Genomic DNA, 18738 nt, shown 5'->3' with positions numbered 1-18738 from the left:
ACCAATGCCTGGTTCAATGACCGTGGGATTACTGTGCTTGATTGGCCAGCAAACTCACCTGACCTAAACCCCATAGAGAATCTATGGGGCATTGCCAAGAGAAAGATTAGAGGCATGAGACCCAACAATGCCGAAGAGCTGAAGGCCGCTATTGAAGCATCCTGGTCTTCCATAACACCTCAGCAGTTCCACAGGCTGATCGCTTCCATGCCACGCCCCATTGAGGCAGTAATTGCCGCAAAAGGGGCCCAAACCAAGTACTGAGCCCATTTGCATGCTTATACTTTTGAAAGGTCCGATATTTTTCTATGTACACTCCTTGTTTTATTGATTGCATGTAATATTCTAATTTACTGAGATTGTGGATTTGGGGTTTTCATTAGCTGTAAGCCATAATCGTCGCAGTTATGACAAATGACGACTTGAACTATCTTGCTTTGCATGTAATGCGTCTATCTCATATATTAGTTTCCCCTTTTACGTTGCGTTACTGAAATAAATGAACTTTTGCACAATATTCTAATTTTTCGAGTATCACCTGTGTGTGTGTGTGTGTGTATTTATAAAATTATTTTTTAAAATCTATATAATGCATTAAAATATAAGATAAGTTAGAGCAACTGGTGTCCATACTTACCAATCCTTCCGTCACCCCTTACACTATATTACATTTTGTGCCACTTTGCCCCACTCCCTCTAGTGTGCAAGCTTGTTTGAGCAGGGCTCTCAACACCCTTTGTCCCTGTGTGCCCATCTCATCTTGTTATATATACGTGTCTGTTAGTCCACCTGTGGTACAACGCTGCCAAATTAGTTGGCGCTATATAATAAATAAGTGTGTGAATGGGTTCTAGAAGTTGTTTACTGAATGTAGACTTATTAAGAAAGGGTCTTCGTCACCTATACCTATATTCCCAGCACCTTTTGTCGATTACTGGCATGGTTAAATCCCCCGTACAGCTCAGTTGAGTATGTAATTTGTTTTAGTTATAATAGGTGGACACTTGCAAATGGCTTGGGGAAAATCCCTTCTTGGCAGCACCGTGAATCCAGCCTTCGGAATCCTGCACCCATCATGGTGTAGGGCATCACAGCCATTTGTCATTTTGTTAGTTCAAGAAACAACAGCATTAAACCTCTGTTTTCTTTTGCAGCCTTTTAGCATAACACTGGGATGTCCCTGCAGGCGATGCTGTGTGTCTGCGATGAATAGTTTGTTATCATAGCTGTACGACTGCCCCCCTCATCCCTAGCTGACACTGCCTTTAAAACAGTTGGCATGTCTCTTTTGGTCTTGTGCACAAAAATAGATGGTGCTGACTGACTCATTGCTTACAGTACATGTGACAAAGCTGTGATGGAAAGTCTGGTAGAATGTTTTTTTTAAGAGGGGAGTGAGATGCAGAAAGTCTATTGTACCAATCGCACGTGGAGTGTTTGAATAAATTGTTTGCCATATTGATTTACACATAGTTTGGGTGTGATATATCGGAACCTGGCAATAATTTTAGACTTCAAGAGAAATCTTTTCATGCGGTAGAGATAAAAATTAAACAATAATACAAAACAGCAAATAGAACCACCCAGAACACAGTCAGATATAAGGCAGACTAGGCACCTACCTGTAGCAGGGTTTTTTACCCATGTGTATGCCTTAAAGGAACACTATAGTGCCAGTAAAACAAACTCGTTTTCCTGGCACTGTAGGGTTATTAGGTCCCCCCCATCCCGCTGGGCTGAAGGGGTTAAAACCCCCTCGCGCTGGTGACCTCCTCCCCCTGCCGTCGTCCGCTCCGAAAGCGCATGCGAGCGCATTCAAACCGCCAATAGGAAAGCATAACGTTATGCTTTCCTATGGACATCCAGCGTCTTCTCACTGTGGTTTTCACACTGAGAATCACGGATGCGGCCTCTAGTGGCTGTCAGGTAGACAGCCACTAGAGGCTGGATTAACAGTCATGTTTACAGCTGCAGGGTTAAAACTAGGAGGACCTGGCACCCAGACCACTTCGTAGAGCTGAAGTGGTCTGGGTGCCTATAGTGGTACTTTAATCCACCTTGAAATGTTCCGTAAAGACATTGAATTCAGGGCTATAATATGTTGAATGAAGTTCAAGTGGGTTTTATAAAAAGTGCAGTCAAAAAAATTGGGATTCCCACCTGGTAATTAAAAGTAAAATTTATTTGGTTTGAAGCTTGTATACCTCTTAAAGCTTCATCCAAATATGACATTTATCAGCAGCTGATAAAGTTAAAAATAAAAAAAAAGTGTTTTTCTTTGGTAAAGTGTCTTTGTTCCAAAAATATGGCTTAGAACCGCTGGTCTATCCCATCACATTGTCACTGTTACTTTAAAAGGGGTGTTGCTGAGCACAAATGCTTAATATTTAATCGCTCTAAAAAAAATGTGAGTTTTTTTTTATTTTAATTTTAAATTCTCCAAGGACACGTTGCATTACGTAACGATGAGCCGTCGTGTTGATGTTTAGCTAAAGTGCAGTGTAATTCTTTATCCCAAACAGGATCTTACTTTAATAACTAGTCCCTTTCTCAGAAATACACTCCCTTTCTGGACATTGCTGAATTCAATAACGCATGTAAAAGGTTCTATAAAAAATTTATGGGGTTAGAGGAACTGGCGGTACTGTGTGTTAACAGTCTTCCTGCAGCCTTTTCTAAGAACAAACAACTGGGAAAGTCCCTGCAGTCAACTAAAGTAGAGTGCTTCATTGTTCAAATTGACGTGTGTATGCTCCGCCATAAGTTAGATGTGAGTTTTACAGTTAGCAGTTCATGTGTGCACCTATAATTTCCTCCTTACCTTGCGGACACAAGAGATTGACCAGTACTTCGGGTTTTTGGTGCCAACTGTCCTTATGCCTGTATGGGAATGAGTCTTTAAACAGCCATCCTTTCTTCCTGTCCCAATGCCAGATCTAGATTGTATGCGTTGCAATAGCAGGCATTTTCATACACTTCCAGTAATAGGTCATAGGTGTTGGTTGCTGTGCTGTCCACCTTCAAGAACACCATTCAGAAGATCTGTTTCTCCTTCAATTTGGTCATTGAGTTTATCATTCGGAGCACAGATAGACAATGCTTGAATTCTTTATTTTGTCATCTTTTGACAGTAACACAGGGACCAGCTGATCTCTGGTGGATACCTGGTTTTGGCTATTGAAAATTAAGCCTGGCTCCCCACATCCTATGAAGGGCACAATTCTAAGAGGCAAGCTTAATTTTGAAAAGCTAAGGGCTTTTTGGTATCATTCCCTATTTTCTTTCAGACTGCTTTTGAGTGATTTGATAAAAAAAAAAAAAAACTGACTCTCTTGGCAACTAAAGCCTTTCTTTAAAAACGGGTGGAGAGCACTCAAAAGCTTCTTGCACTGTATGCAGTAGTATTAAATTTTTTTTTTTTTTTGTGTGCCCTTCAACTAGAAGAATGATACTTCTAGATGTAACTAAAACTTTTTCTTTGGTTTGAGATCGTTTCATTACATTGATTTATCATACTGGCGCATTGTAAGTCATTATGACCCCAGTCTCCTCTGTTATCGTCAGTCCAGGGTGTGTGGCTTTTATATTGCTACGTATCTCGTTTTTTTTACTTTTTTCATTGAACTGTTCTTCAGCTGTTCTGTATGTAATACCTAAATTTAGCAAAACACCTTTTCAATATTGTTTTCCTGTTCCAACCATTGACGTTCTACTAAAATAGAATAGACACCCAGTGTTTGGGCCCCAAACCCACAACACCCTGTTGCTGAATAATTCAATTGATATAAATACAGTGGATATCCGTGTCACTGTGTGCAGTCTCTTACTAAAGGTATACTGCCCACTGCTTCTTTGAATGTATAAATGTTATGTGTACATAAGCACTAGCATATTCACTGCTACCACCATTCATCCTTTGTAATATTAACTTAGTGAGGCTGATTTTTTTTCTTCTTTTTTATTGAATTATCATAACAGCAAATGCAATACAAAACAAAAATTAGAGCAAAAATTAATAATTTTAACCTAATAAACAGGGGAAAAAAAGTTACTAGCCAAACAAAGGCAATCTGCATTTTTGTCCACAGCATGTAGTGTTGGTAGTATGTGAATTCAGCTTGTATGTGTGTAGAGGGATAGAGTGTATGAATGAACAAGTGACGGGAGTGTTGGTGAAATGCGAAGGGCTAGTGACATGGCTAGCACTCCATATCCTGTCCCTTTTTCATCTGTCTAACCTAACCTTCTCTACTTTCCATCAAATCACTTCCCCACATACCTGTTTTCTATTTTTTATTCTTTTGGCTCTGTCCTGTTTGCATACTTTTGCCATCGGGCTTTTAGTGTGAACGTAGCCACCCGAGCTATGTTCTTACCATTACAGGTCACAGCACCTAGCTTGTTCATACACACAGCTATCAAACTTTACTCTAAATAAAATGTACTTCACCGTTCTTGTTTGTATAAATTTACGTCACTTTCTTTCAATGGTAAGCTCAACTGAGCAGGGCCTTTGCCAATTCTTATAAGCCAGCTTGTACCAAGCCATTGTGCAATACATTGTATATACCAGTAATAATAGTAAAATCCATATCTATCACATTAATAGTTCATTCCTATTTACTTTCAGACTCATTTTTAATACTACTACATTTTCTTTTTATATATATATATATATATAAAGTATTTTTTTTTTTAAATAATTGGAATGCTGCAGAAGTAGGGGGTTAGCTGTGTCGGACTTTTACCAGGAATAAATGTTAGTACAGGAACACTGCTCCACGCTTTAGCGGATCTATATTTGTAGCGAAAGTAACATTTGTTTTTTGAGGATTTGAAAATAGCGTATCTAAATTCCAGCGCAAGTAAGCAAAATACTTCTCAAGTTCAGTGGCTTGAGAAAACATGCTTGGAGCTTACAGAGCTGTAAAATAAATTGTTAAGAGAGTTGAGGCCTGTTCATTGTCCGTTGGTTTTTTCAGATTCTTCAAATAGAACGAGTAGAACAAACATTCTTGAAAGTTCATGTTCCCTGTGTTTTTATGAAGTTAATAACGGATCTGTCAGTCAGAGCCTACGTAAATACAGGCCATTGGAATCATTTCTGCTATTAAAGCACATTTCTACGTGTACAATGGGATTCAAACAATGGGGCTTATGCATGACAAGGCACAATCATGAAATTGCGCAGAAAAACACGCACATCTTAGAGGCATAATGGGTAGAAAACATGCTTGTGCCACAGTAAAAGAAAATGTCCAATTGCACTTGGACCCAGAATAGGGTTTGTCTTTCCTACCTCCTGGACACTGATATTTTTTTATTTTTTTTTATAGTTTTTGTTTACTGATACCCGCTATAGAAATTATTCGCTGACTGCTGGAATTTTGCTACAATCACCATTCTTAAAATCTGAGTTGCAATTTAAGTTAAGAATTTGTCAAGCCAGTTTAGAATTCCTAGAGCTGCCATAATGTAACCCGGCTAAGAACCTCACTATTGGGTTCCTGCAAATCAGACTTTCAGTTTGTTGACCCCAAAACATTTTTGAAATGATTTGCATCAAGAAACCAAATTTTAACCCCTGAGTATTGTCAAAGAGGGAAAGGTAAAGATAAACTAGATTATTTAAATGTTGTCTTTCTAGCAAGCATAGTGCTCAATGCTCAATATTTTAGCATATACTACTCTATCATACTGGTTTGAAGAGCTTCAAGATTGGCAAGCATGAATGTGCTAATATATACAGTTACTGGCAATTTCTTTTATACAGTCTATGCATTAATTAGTTTGGATTATACTTTTTTTTTGACCACCTGAATAAACATAAGTTGAAGGGTTACTCCACGATGACCGCTTTAGTGATCAACCCCTCTGCTGCATGAGGTATAACTCCACCTCCAGCAGCTTCTTAGTGGTGTCATCAGCCAGCCCAGAACAAGAGTTCCAGGCTGGCTAATGTTAATTCTGTGCAACGATTCTTGCACAGAATGACAGTCATTGACTAAGAGTGGTCAGTTGACGACCTCAACCAGTGAATATTGACCACCATTGCTACTGCAGCTTTTCAGAAACTGGAAGCACATCACTAGACCAACAGGGAGCATTGGAACCTAGTGATGACCCAAATAAGGGGGCGAACCATTGCTTAACAGTTTATCCCTTTACCAATTAACCTGACATGGAGAAGAGGAGAATCACCTATAGGGTAGGGTTCTGCTTCTACTCTCTGTCACTCAATCCTCTCCATAGACCTCTGTAGCCAGCACAGAGAGGTGTATGCTGAGAGCTGAATGACAGATGGAGAGACCATATTTTTTTTTTTAAAGAGTTTTACATTAAAATCTGTACATTTTGGGGGGGCGGGGCCTGACAGCCAAAATGGCCGGACGTGCTCTCTAAGAGCTCTTGCACTGGAGGGCGCAAAAAAACGACAATCCTGGCAAATCCCATCATGCCACCAGCCCACGGTGCCCAGAAACCGATAGAGAACCACACGAGGAACACAACGGTACCGGTCATGCACTACAATGATCCACGAGCACATGAACCGGCCATGCGGCCTATACTGCAGCGGAACCCGAAGCCTGGGGGAGGCGGCCGATCGCCCAGCAAGGGACCCGCCAGCAAGCGAGAATTGCAAGATGCCCAGCAACCCCCCCCCCTCTGTACATTTGCTACCATTGTACTACCATATTTCTAGATGAAATGTAATGCTCACTTAACAAGTACATTTTAATAATTAATACATGGTTTGAAGGCCCCCCTTTTATTAGATTTTTTTGCGTTTCTCTGTTACAATCACGTACCATTGCTAAAATATATGCCGATAACTCAAGCCCTTTAAAATACATTCTGCATTTCCTGTGCCCCATCTTGACCAAAGGTTGGGAACTGAGGGACGGCTTTTGTGCAGTAAAAAAAAAACAAAAATTAGCCTGTCGTGGGGCCATCGTAAGACTTTTTAGCTTTAGTTTTGCCATTTTCCCTTCTATGCTGATTTAATGACCTCCAATGGTTAACTTCAAGTGAAACACTTATCTGGAATACGAATGAGCCAAGGGGAAAATAACACTGTAAAATGTCTCTAAACTATTCTTACTGAACAGCTTTCCAAACAAAGTTTCTGGAGTGCAGTCATGAAATCTGCTGACCAAAGAAATGTGGGTTATTAAAATGTAGCGTACGTGCCAATGTTTGTGTCTGAAAGAAATCGGTCACTGTTTGTTCCTGTTTGAGTCACCTCGATGTTATCTTTTATCCGCTCTTGTGTATACTTTCTATTTTTATTATTATGCTCGTACCTCGAGTTGGAGATATGCATTTTAAGCGGTCTCCTTGCAAATGAACTCACAAAAAAAAATGATGACATGAATGACCGTCGTGATTTATCAAAAAAATAAAGACCGCATTCTAACTGCTTGTAGTTAACCTTTGGGTGTAACAAAGTACACTGAAAGATCACACATTAATTTGTCGTGACCTGCATTGACTTCTCTTACATGCACTAAGCATTTTAAAAAAAAGAGTGCTAGAGAGTTAGTTTTGTTTTTTTACAGTTCAAATTCTGTTTCTTAGGACTGGAGCTTTCACACACAAAATGGATAACCTGTTAAGGACCAGATGTTGCACATTGCCATACTTCAACCCTTTCTTTTTCTAAATAGCATGTTGTCCTATTGGCATTACTCTCTATACCCCTACCCTACAAAAACTAGAAAAGCATTCTAAAATAGGCCTTTTCTTACCTTTTATCCAGTCTGAGCTGGTGAGAGGGAGGGTTATTAAAAACAATATAGCGGAGGGGGTAGGGAGGGCTGCTATCAGCGTGGGAGGGAAGGGAGATGAGCTTCTGCAGTGCGCACTGACAAAAAATTTAAAATATGCACCAAATTGACATTAGGCAGCCTGGAACAGACTTGCAATTTGCTCCAGCACACAAATTAAAATATCTCTGGATGTTCAGTGTTTAAAACTGAAACGCTGCACATCTAGATTTTTAGCACCATGACCACTTCAAAAATCAGATGTGGTCGTGGTGGTTGGAGTAACCCTTTCAAGTCTATATACCACCATTGTATTCCTTATTATGATGGCATCTACCATCATTCGTAATTAAAGGAACTCTTCAGGCATCATAACGACTTAACAGGAATTAAGATTTTATGGTGCCAGGAGGTTTCTGGCATTGACTTGCCATCCAGGGTGAAACCATTACCTAATGGTTTAACCGGAAAGTGTTGAATCCAGGGCCATTTAACTATGTCCTTCTTCTTCCCTTTCTGTCTGAGGCTTGGATCAGGAAATCTCAAAGAGGGATGCCGCTAATATTGAAAACATGTCAGGTGACACTCTCAGCCTATCAGCAGCTCCCCATTCACAGGGACCTCCCGGCACCATAACAACTTAATTCCGGTGACATTGTTATGATGCCGTTAAGCTAACCTCTAAAATATTACTCTGTTGATTTCTTTCTGAAGATAATGGAACCCTTTTTTCTTTTATTTTCTCTTTTTTGAAACATGCCTCAGTCTCTAGAATTCTAGATCATCGATGGACAGATTTGCTTTAAGTAACCCACATCCTGCTCTGTTACTTCCAATATAGATGAAAATGATCTTTCCCACCCACTTTTGGATTTATAATATATAGAGAATTTATTTTTATTTTCAGTTGTGATCTCTTTATTTGGTTGTTTGTAAATGCAGTGTTATCATTTTTTTTTTACCATTAGCTAGGAAGGTAAAAGCCTCTGTTCTTTCTCAGATGAAAATAAAAATGAATACTTTGTACAGCGTGCATGGCATAGCAATTGTAAAAAATGCTTTACAGACTCAATGCTATTTTTCTGGTTTCAATTACTGATCCTGCGGATTTTGGATGACTGTGAGGTGACCGCTTTCCAGTCAGCTCATTCTTCTGAAAGCAGCTCTTCTACTGAGGAAATGAGTGCAAGAGGGGACTATGTGGATCCTCATTTTTCAATCTCTGAAGACCGTGAAACTATGAAAGCGAAGGCTTACTGGAGATTGTAAATACAGATTTGTTTAAAATGTGAAATCAAACTTTTAGGATGGGAAAAATGTTTGGTTTTGCTATAATCAAATCCTGAACAGCTCCTAATGCATTGCAGAGTAAAATAAACTTTTCCTTTATGAATTAGACATCACAATAACCACAGCCTTAGTGAACAATGTTCGTGGACATTGCAGAATGACACATGGTGTCACAATCACACAAGTGGCAACGTATTGAGGCTTTTGGCATATTTTGTGACACTGAGGAAAAGAAAATCTGAAAATGTACCAAAACGTTTGTGCTTCAGTGCTGTTAATGCACTCACAGGCAGATTTTTGTTTTATTATAAATTAAAGAAACCAGCTCTCACACAAGATACACATGGGATGGGAGCCATGCTATGGTACCTCAAGTAAAAGAATGGCTGATTTATAAGGCTGGGGGCCCTGAAACAAAACTGACAACAATGGCCGTTATAAAGCTCTTTTCTCATGACAGGACTCAAACGGCTTATACTCATAGTTACATAGGAGCCCCATAATGTTGATTTTGAAAGGTTTGTATAAAATGGTCCATTTTAGACTTATTTTGAAAATGTCTAGGGAAGGATCCCCTCATTCACTGGGCTATGGAGTATGTTACACAGAGAGGGAGAAGGATGACTACATGCTCTTTTGACACTGTTGTGGTGAATTCATGGTACTTTTAGCTTCAGGGCACTTGGTGGCTGAGTGTTGGGATATAGGGTACCATGGGTGTCCTTCTCATAGGTAATGAGGGGGCAAGTACCCCTATCCCTTTTAGAATTCACTTTTTCTTTCATTTAAATAAGGGCTAATGGTGGCAATGCCTATATGCACCATAGCATCCAAGCCCCTGAACATGTGAGTACATCTCTGTAGGGCAACACATGTTGTTTGCAATACTTTGGGTCCAAAGCTCCACTCCCCCATAGGGACTGAACTCAGACAAGTTTGTCACAAGCAAGGGATCTACATTTTGGTCAACAGTTGGAAATTACTTAGCTTGCACCTTACTTACAACTGTTACTTCATCAGCTGGGGCTAAACCCAGGTTTCTATAATTAATGGCACTAAGTATCCTGTGCAGAGGCGGCTCTAGACTTTTTGAGGCCTTAGGCGAAAATCAAATATGAGGCCCCCCCCCCCTCTGCCACGCGCGCTAAAAATAAAAAATAAGCAGCCGATATTAAAATTAACTGTATAAATTGCATATTTTACGGCAAACATTAATAAACCTCATAATCTCACTATTCACAAACTTATTTTTGTTAATAAATTATTCTACAAAATACCTATACACAAACATTGGGTATAGATAAAAGGTTTGTGGCTGACTACTTAGTTATTCTTGTTGGTCTCCTAAAACTGAAATAAAGTTGTCAACAGTGTATTAAAAGAACACTACAGTATCAGGAGCACAAATGTGTATTCCTGACCCTATCATGTTTAACTATTTAGCCCCCACCCCCCCCAATGAAGTAAAAACTTACCTAATTTATATAGCTGCACAAGTCCGTCAGCGCCGGATCCGCCCAATTGGCTAACATAATCTAAACTGATGATCTCAGTCAATCACAATGCTTTCCCATAGGAAAGCATCGGATTGGCTGAGATCTTCAATTTTTATGTCAGCCAAGGAGTCAATACTATACTATAATACTATACTGTAATTATAACATATTACATATTATCATAATATTATTGTTAATATTAACATATTAACAATTAATATATTATTAAAGGGACACTCCAGGCACCCAGACCACTTCTGCTCATTGGAGTGGTCTGGGTGCCAACTCCCACTACTCTTAACCCTGCAAGTGTAATTATTGCAGTTTTTTATAAACTGCAATAATTACCTTGCAGGGTTAACTCCACCTCTAGTGGCTGTCTCCAAGACAGCCACTAGAGGTCAATTCCTCCTTCATAGCACAGACATGTGCTAGAGCGTCGCTGGACGTCCTCATGCTGTGTGAGGACCTCCAGCGTCACTCATTTCCTCATAGGAAAGCATTGAAAATCTTTTTCAATGCTTTCCTATGGGGAGCGCTAATGCGCATGCGTGGCATTGCCGCGCATGCGCATTAGGTCTCCTCGGCCGGTGGGCGGGATCAGTCTCGCCCACCGGCCGACGGAGACAGTAGGAGGAGCGGCGCGGAGGAGGTAAGTGACTGAAGGGGTTTTCACCCCTTCAGTAACCGGGTATTGGGGGGTGGGAGGGAGAGGGTACCTCCAGTGCCAGGAAAACTGATTGTTTTCCTGGCACTGGAGTTTTCCTTTAATGATATTAATTAATATAATTATGATAATATATTATAATTAATTATTATATTATTAATAATATTTAAAATTGTTAAGTAATATTATCATGATATACCACCATTATTCTGTGGAAAGATTGGGGGGGGGGGGGTACAGCTCTCCTGCTTTTTTTCTCTCTTCTGCTCTGCTCTCCTTCCCTTTTCTTTATTTTCCTTTGCTCTCTTTCCCTTCCCCTTCAATTTATTTTCCATGTGCTCTCCTTCCCTTCCCCTTTAATTTATTATCAATGTGCTCTCTTTGCCTTTAATTTATTTTCCTTTGCTCTCCTTCCCTTCCCCTTTAATTTATTATCAATGTGCTCTCTTTGCCTTTAATTTATTTTCCTTTGCTCTCCTTCCCTTCCCCTTTAATTTATTTTCTTTTGCTCTCCTTCCCTTCCCCTTTAATTTATTTTCCTTTGCTCTCCTTCCCTTCCCCTTTAATTTATTTTCTTTTGCTCTGCTTCCCTTCCCCTTTAATTTATTTTCCTTTGCTCTCCTTCCCTTCCCCTTTAATTTATTTTCCTTTGCTCTGCTTCCCTTCCCCTTTAATTTATTTTCTTTTGCTCTCCTTCCCTTCCCCTTTAATTTATTTTCTTTTGCTCTCCTTCCCTTACCCTTTAATTTATTTTCCTTTGCTCTGCTTCCCTTCCCCTTTAATTTATTTTCCTTTGCTCTCCTTCCCTTCCCCTTTAATTTATTTTCTTTTGCTCTCCTTCCCTTCCCTTTTAATTTTTTTTCCTTTGCTCTCATTCCCTTCCCCTTTAATTTATTTTTCTTTTGCTCTCATTCCCTTCCCCTTTAATGTATTTTATTTTGCTCTGCTTCCCTTCCCCTTTAATTTATTTTCTTTTGCTCTCCTTCCCTTCCCCTTTAATTTATTTTCTTTTGCTCTCCTTCCCTTACCCTTTAATTTATTTTCCTTTGCTCTGCTTCCCTTCCCCTTTAATTTATTTTCCTTTGCTCTCCTTCCCTTCCCCTTTAATTTATTTTCTTTTGCTCTCCTTCCCTTCCCTTTTAATTTATTTTCCTTTGCTCTCCTTCCCTTCCCCTTTAATTTAATTTTCTTTTGCTCTCATTCCCTTCCCCTTTAATGTATTTTATTTTGCTCTCCTTCCCTTTTAATTTATTTTCCTTTGCTCTCCTTACCTTTTTCTCTCTTCTCCTCTGCTCTCCTGAGTCCTTCCGTTTTCTCCGTTTTCTTTCTTCTCCTCTGCTCTCTTTTCTTCAGCAGCAGCTACTCTTCTCTCTTCTTGTTGGTACCGCAGGCGGGTGAATGCAGGGAGGGGTTACGTCGTGACGTCATCGCGTCGTCATGTCATCGGCATCGCGGATTGGCCGATTACCAGGAAGAGTGCAGGAGGAGGGGAGGGGACTCACTCCTGCACGGGAAACCCATGTGAGAGGGTTTCATCTTTTAATAGCGCCGGCACCACGGCAATCTTAATGCGGCCGTCGGACGGCCAGCTTTAAAGTATTTATTATTTTTTTTTTTACTGGGAAAGAAAGCCCTGCAGTGGCTCTCTAATTATACGGTTTAGGCGGCCGCGAGGCCCCTTATAGCGCGAGGCCTTAGGCGGCCGCCTAAACTGCCTAATTAGAGAGCCGCCTCTGATCCTGTGTTGTACAGGCCTCTAAAAGATTTTGGATTTCCAGAAACACCACACCCTGTTGCCATTTGGCTGAGAAGGTGTAGGGTGAGGCACTTAGACAAAACTAACCATTCTATGGCCAAATATTTTAAGAGATGGGCATATACATGCACATCCCACAACACCTAGAGATGCAAGGAATGGGAAAATTTTTAATGCACAATTCCTACCCACCATATTGACCCTAATCCCTTCACTAAAGGTGAGTGAAGGCTAAAAAAAGTGGTTACCAAGGATCCTAAGGACCCTTACTAATTGATTTGGTTAATGTAACATGGACTATGAGCCCATTCTCTTAAAGAAAATAACTTCTCATGCAATTGTGTCTTATTACCTTGTTTAGATTATTCAGCCCTTTTAAAAGAAGTAGGTAAAGCAATTTAGTTACTTTTACTCCAACTTTTCCATCCTGCTACTCCACCTCCTTGGCTCACAGGGAGACGTTGCGGGGCTAGTGTGCATGCGGGGCCACTGCGCCAATGATATGCTTTCTATGAGCAGCATATCATTGGTTATTCAGTGGAAGTGCCTCTAGAGTGCCACTAGAGGTGTTATAACCCTGCATTCATAACACTGCCGTATCTTGTAACGTCCAATGTTTTTGATTGCAGAATTACAACTAAACACTGCGCCCCGACCTTTATATTGAGATGGAGTTGTCTGGGTGCCTTTTATTACTGGAACCCCTTCTTACATATGTCTTATGTCAAACATTGTATTATGCCTTGTTAACCCCTTAAGGACCAAACTTCTGGAATAAAAGGGAATCATGACATGTCACACATGTCATGTGTCCTTAAGGGGTTAAACAAAGTATAAGGATTAATCTTTCTAAGAAACGTCTCCTCCTGAAAACTCTACCTGCGATTTGGGGGGGTAAGTGTGGGGGACAGGACTGCTGGCACTATGACAACTTCATTAATATAAAGTTTTGTCAATTGAATCTCCTGGAGCTTTCGAACACATTGCTGCAGATTTGTTTTTCATCAATTGATTAATTTTTGTAGATTCCGTAATATAACATTATTATTATTATTAGCATTATTACAGCACGGAGTAATTCCGTAACGCTTTACAATACTCATAGTATGTTAGAGAAACAATAGATTGATGAGGACCCTGCTCAAATGAGCTTATAATGATACACAATTAGTCAGCTTATGTTTTATATTAAGCACATTCACACACAATACTTCAGATAAGGCTATTTTATTTTTTTCTACCAGCTCTGGGTAAGTATTGTCATCTGCCCCTTTGTGTGCTTCCGGTACCCATGTTTGTGTTCCACATTCCACATTTTGTTTGGTTTTTGTATTTGCTTCTGGGTGTGTGTATACAGATATGTCTCAGCAGCCCAATATATGTATTGCAGTCTAGTTTCTCAGTGAGCAATAATCTTTTTTAGGTTTCTACAATTTTGCTTAAACAATCATGTGTTATCTGTTTGTGCAAGTTAGGAGTGGTGAACTGCTTACATCACTTTGCCAGTACCTACTGTTGTCACCTGGTTGGCTACAGTTTTATGTCCAATGTTTTAGTTATAGATAGAAGATTGAAACAGGCAGACTGAATGGAAAACAGGTTTTTAATAGCTATTACCAAACATTAAAGGGACAGTCTAGACACCACCACAACTTTATATACATTTGGTTATTATGGTGCCAGAAAGCACCCTAGCGCGCACTCTTATCTCAAGGGGTTAAACCGTTCTTGAACCGTTTTACCTCAAAGTGAGCCTCCAAGTCCCCCCTGGTGGCATCAGGTTTCAAATATCTCGATCTCGGGGAGCACAGAGTGCCGTGGGGCAGGGGTGCTGTTGATTGGCTGAGAGCAGTCAGCTAACGCTCTCAGCCAATCTGTGATTACCCATTCATAAAACTGGCTTGGAAAAGGTACATTTCATTCACTGAATGGCTGAGATCATCAGCTGATTCCTCTCAGCCAATCAGCAGTGCCCCTGCGCTGTGGAATTAGATGAAGTTGTTACGGTGCCTGGATTGTTCCTTTTAACTCTTGAACAGAACCAGAAAAACTTCCTAGTGCTCTCTTACATGTGATATACATCATTCCCATTATCTTCATGAGTGACTTTGATGAAAGAACTCTGACATGGGCTTTTACAAGACTTGGGCAAAAGTTTGTTTTGGACTGTTTGTCTGATTCAAATGCCTTTTAATCCACACCAGGACGAATCCATGAATAAGGCTCTACAGGTAAATCCTGGACTATCCATTTGTCCTGCTGTGGATTAAAAGGCATTTGATTCTGACTAACCTTTTTGAAACAAAATGTTGCTTTTTTATTTTTTAAATCTTTTTTTTTCCTATTGCTATTGGTACTTATATACAATTGTCTTAGTAAATGTGATTGACATATCCACCAAGAAAAAGTGGTAGAACTCTAAGTACACCATTTCCACAGCAATATCTCATAAGAGCAGTGATTACTCAGCACGTTTTTGAGCTTATTTAAAAACAAAAAACAAAAAACAAAACCTAAGCATTAAGATACCGTCAGGATGTAGATTCTGCTGTGGATGTCGCAAACGGTTGTTTTGGAAAATATGAACAGCGAAACATTTTAACCTAATATATTGGACTCCTTGAAGCTGATTAACAAGTTCTTAGTTTAAAATGGCCCGGTGATATCCCCAAAATGGAAATTCCAAATAGGGTTAGTTACGTAAAGCGTGTGAGTACTCTGAAGTATCCCCCGAAAATGATTAACAGTGGAAAAATAAAATATCAATTAGGCCAATTCCAAAGGGAAATTTAGTAAGGCTAAATATACCCAGTCAACAAATCCACTTAGATATAGATATATAGATATTTAAAGCAATGCAATCTATGATTGATTCACAAATAAAATGAGTGAGATATATTCCAAATGGTTTATTTTCTCGGCTTATCTTGCTGTAATTGTATCACTGTGTCATCAATAAAAGGCAAGTTTGGAAAAAGCAGAAAGGTAATCAGTTGTGTTTATTTCACAAACACAAATCTCAGGCCATCAATCCATCTGTCTTTACATGCAGACAAAGGCTTGATAATTATTGCATTGTGGTCCAGCTCTCTCAATCACTCGTACATCAGAAATACAATCTACATGGGGAGTGAGGGGGAGAGGATTTAGGTTTGTATTGGTGCCAGCAAGTCACCTCGGTTAGAAAGCAGACTTCATTTAAGTACAAGTCACAGATAAGGAATATTAATATTCTAGAGACACATTCTCATCCCTGGTTGAATCCATTTCCTTTATTCAGACAGTGCTTTGTGTGATGTTTTTGGTATCTCAGTGCTGCACAGTACAATGCTTTGTCATGCAAGTTAACTTCTAGAAGTATAAAGGTTCACAAAAAAAGTAGAATATTTTGTGATGCAATACAATTTTAAGGTAACATTTTTGGGGTAAATATTCCAAGTTAGGGTTTGGTGTAATCACAAGGTGAGTATTCTTTCTAATGTCACATTTTTACATATTTGGCCGTGTCTAAGCTTGTTAATAAATATTGATTCCAGATTTCTGTGCACTTCTTTGAGCATTATTACCATGTACATAGCATAGCGCTAGCATATGCCATAGCGCTTTACAATAATACATTGGGGATATAAAACAAGTGTTGACAAATAAGGTAACATTGGCAGATACAGTTTATATAGACTTTCCGTTTTCTTTAATGCAGCTTAAAGGAACACTCCAGATACCATAACCACTATATTACGATGAATGCTTTGACTTCTTACCCAGGTGCCTCTCCCCTCACCTCCAGTGCAGCTCATTGACTGCCAGAAGTTCTCTGCCTGAGCTAAGCCTCGTGTCGTAGGGCTTAGTTCAATGGCTGAGCGCAAACTGCTAAGCTTCCGGTTCTCATTTCCACCTGCCGGGAGGTGAGGAGCGGCGCCTGGCAGGCCACAGGTAAGAAATTAAACCGTTTCAAATTGGTTTGACTATTTAAAATGGGAGGACCCAGGGCACTCTTGGCATCATAACTACTACATCATGTTAAAGTGGTTATGGTACTTGGAGTGTTTTTATGTATGTTCCCACATCTTGGTGTTAGCCCAACAGCTTCTGTAGAGTTACCACTTCTATGATTGAACGATCATGGGTGTATCCTGGGAAACCAAGAGGGCTAAATGATTGTTACCCACTGAAATAAAAAAGAATTGTTGCTGGAACATATCTTTGCAATTCATCAGTATTTTTTCTTCCTTTAATGCGCAGAATGACTGGGAGAGAATTCTTCTCGCGATTCCCTACTCTCTACCCTTTTCTTTTGGAACATCTGGAAATTGTAGCCAACACTGTCGACAGGTGAGAAAAATACAATTTCAGTGATCACCTTTCTTGTGTCATTTGGAATTTATTGGGGTGGGACGCGTTATGGGGGGAAGAAAAGGTCTTTCGAGCTAGAAAAACTAAAACTTAGTGTTTTATGGAGATTAAGAACCGTATCAGTTTTCCTTTCCATTACATTCTTTTACTACTTGGAGACTAAATGATAACAAAGGAGAACGTTGTAGCCAAATTCTATACCTTCCATGAGTATATACATGATTATTTTTTCCATTACAAAATAAATTGCTTGTAAAGCCTGCGTGTCTGCTTTATATAGTGAAGTATTGACATATATATATATATATATATATATATATATATATATATATATATTTAATTTATTAATAAAAAGAAAACATTCTGCAACATGGGTGGGCTGACAAGGGGGGCAGGGTGGGCAACTGGTTACTATAATAGAGGGGATTGTCAAGTGCTGTCGATCAACACAATACTAAAATATATTATGTGACCGTATATATTCACTACTATTGTACAGGGAGTGCAGAATTATTAGGCAAATGAGTATTTTGACCTCATCATCCTCTTTATGCATGTTGTCTTACTCCAAGCTGTATAGGCTCGAAAGCCTACTACCAATTAAGCATATTAGGTGATGTGCATCTCTGTAATGAGAAGGGGTGTGGTCTAATGACATCAACACCCTATATCAGGTGTGCATAATTATTAGGCAACTTCCTTTCCTTTGGCAAAATGGGTCAAAAGAAGGACTTGACAGGCTCAGAAAAGTCAAAAATAGTGAGATATCTTGCAGAGGGATGCAGCACTCTTAAAATTGCAAAGCTTCTGAAGCGTGATCATCGAACAATCAAGCGTTTCATTCAAAATAGTCAACAGGGTCGCAAGAAGCGTGTGGAAAAACCAAGGCGCAAAATAACTGCCCATGAACTGAGAAAAGTCAAGCGTGCAGCTGCAAAGAGGCCACTTGCCACCAGTTTGGCCATATTTCAGAGCTGCAACATCACTGGAGTGCCCAAAAGCACAAGGTGTGCAATACTCAGAGACATGGCCAAGGTAAGAAAGGCTGAAAGACGACCACCACTGAACAAGACACACAAGCTGAAACGTCAAGACTGGGCCAAGAAATATCTCAAGACTGATTTTTCTAAGGTTTTATGGACTGATGAAATGAGAGTGAGTCTTGATGGGCCAGATGGATGGGCCCGTGGCTGGATTGGTAAAGGGCAGAGAGCTCCAGTCCGCCTCAGACGCCAGCAAGGTGGAGGTGGAGTACTGGTTTGGGCTGGTATCATCAAAGATGAGCTTGTGGGGCCTTTTCGGGTTGAGGATGGAGTCAAGCTCAACTCCCAGTTTCTGGAAGACACCTTCTTCAAGCAGTGGTACAGGAAGAAGTCTGCATCCTTCAAGAAAAACATGATTTTCATGCAG

General features: G+C 39.8%; 1 protein-coding gene across 1 annotated transcript in view; it reads left to right on the top strand.

The window, feature by feature from the left end:
• The window catches only part of THADA (THADA armadillo repeat containing), a 519919-nt gene that overhangs the window by 191992 nt on the left and 309189 nt on the right, over window positions 1–18738 (top strand). Inside the window, exon 27 of the mRNA XM_063443899.1 lies at window positions 17218–17307. Within this exon, the coding sequence (XP_063299969.1) occupies window positions 17218–17307 (90 nt within the window). The remainder of the gene's footprint in view (window positions 1–17217; window positions 17308–18738) is intronic.

This window comes from Pelobates fuscus, chromosome 2 (genome assembly GCF_036172605.1).
Source record: "Pelobates fuscus isolate aPelFus1 chromosome 2, aPelFus1.pri, whole genome shotgun sequence".
Classification (NCBI taxonomy): domain Eukaryota; kingdom Metazoa; phylum Chordata; class Amphibia; order Anura; family Pelobatidae; genus Pelobates; species Pelobates fuscus.
The sequence above is the reverse complement of the archived record's forward strand: the minus strand, read 5'-3'. Positions and strand labels throughout refer to the sequence as shown.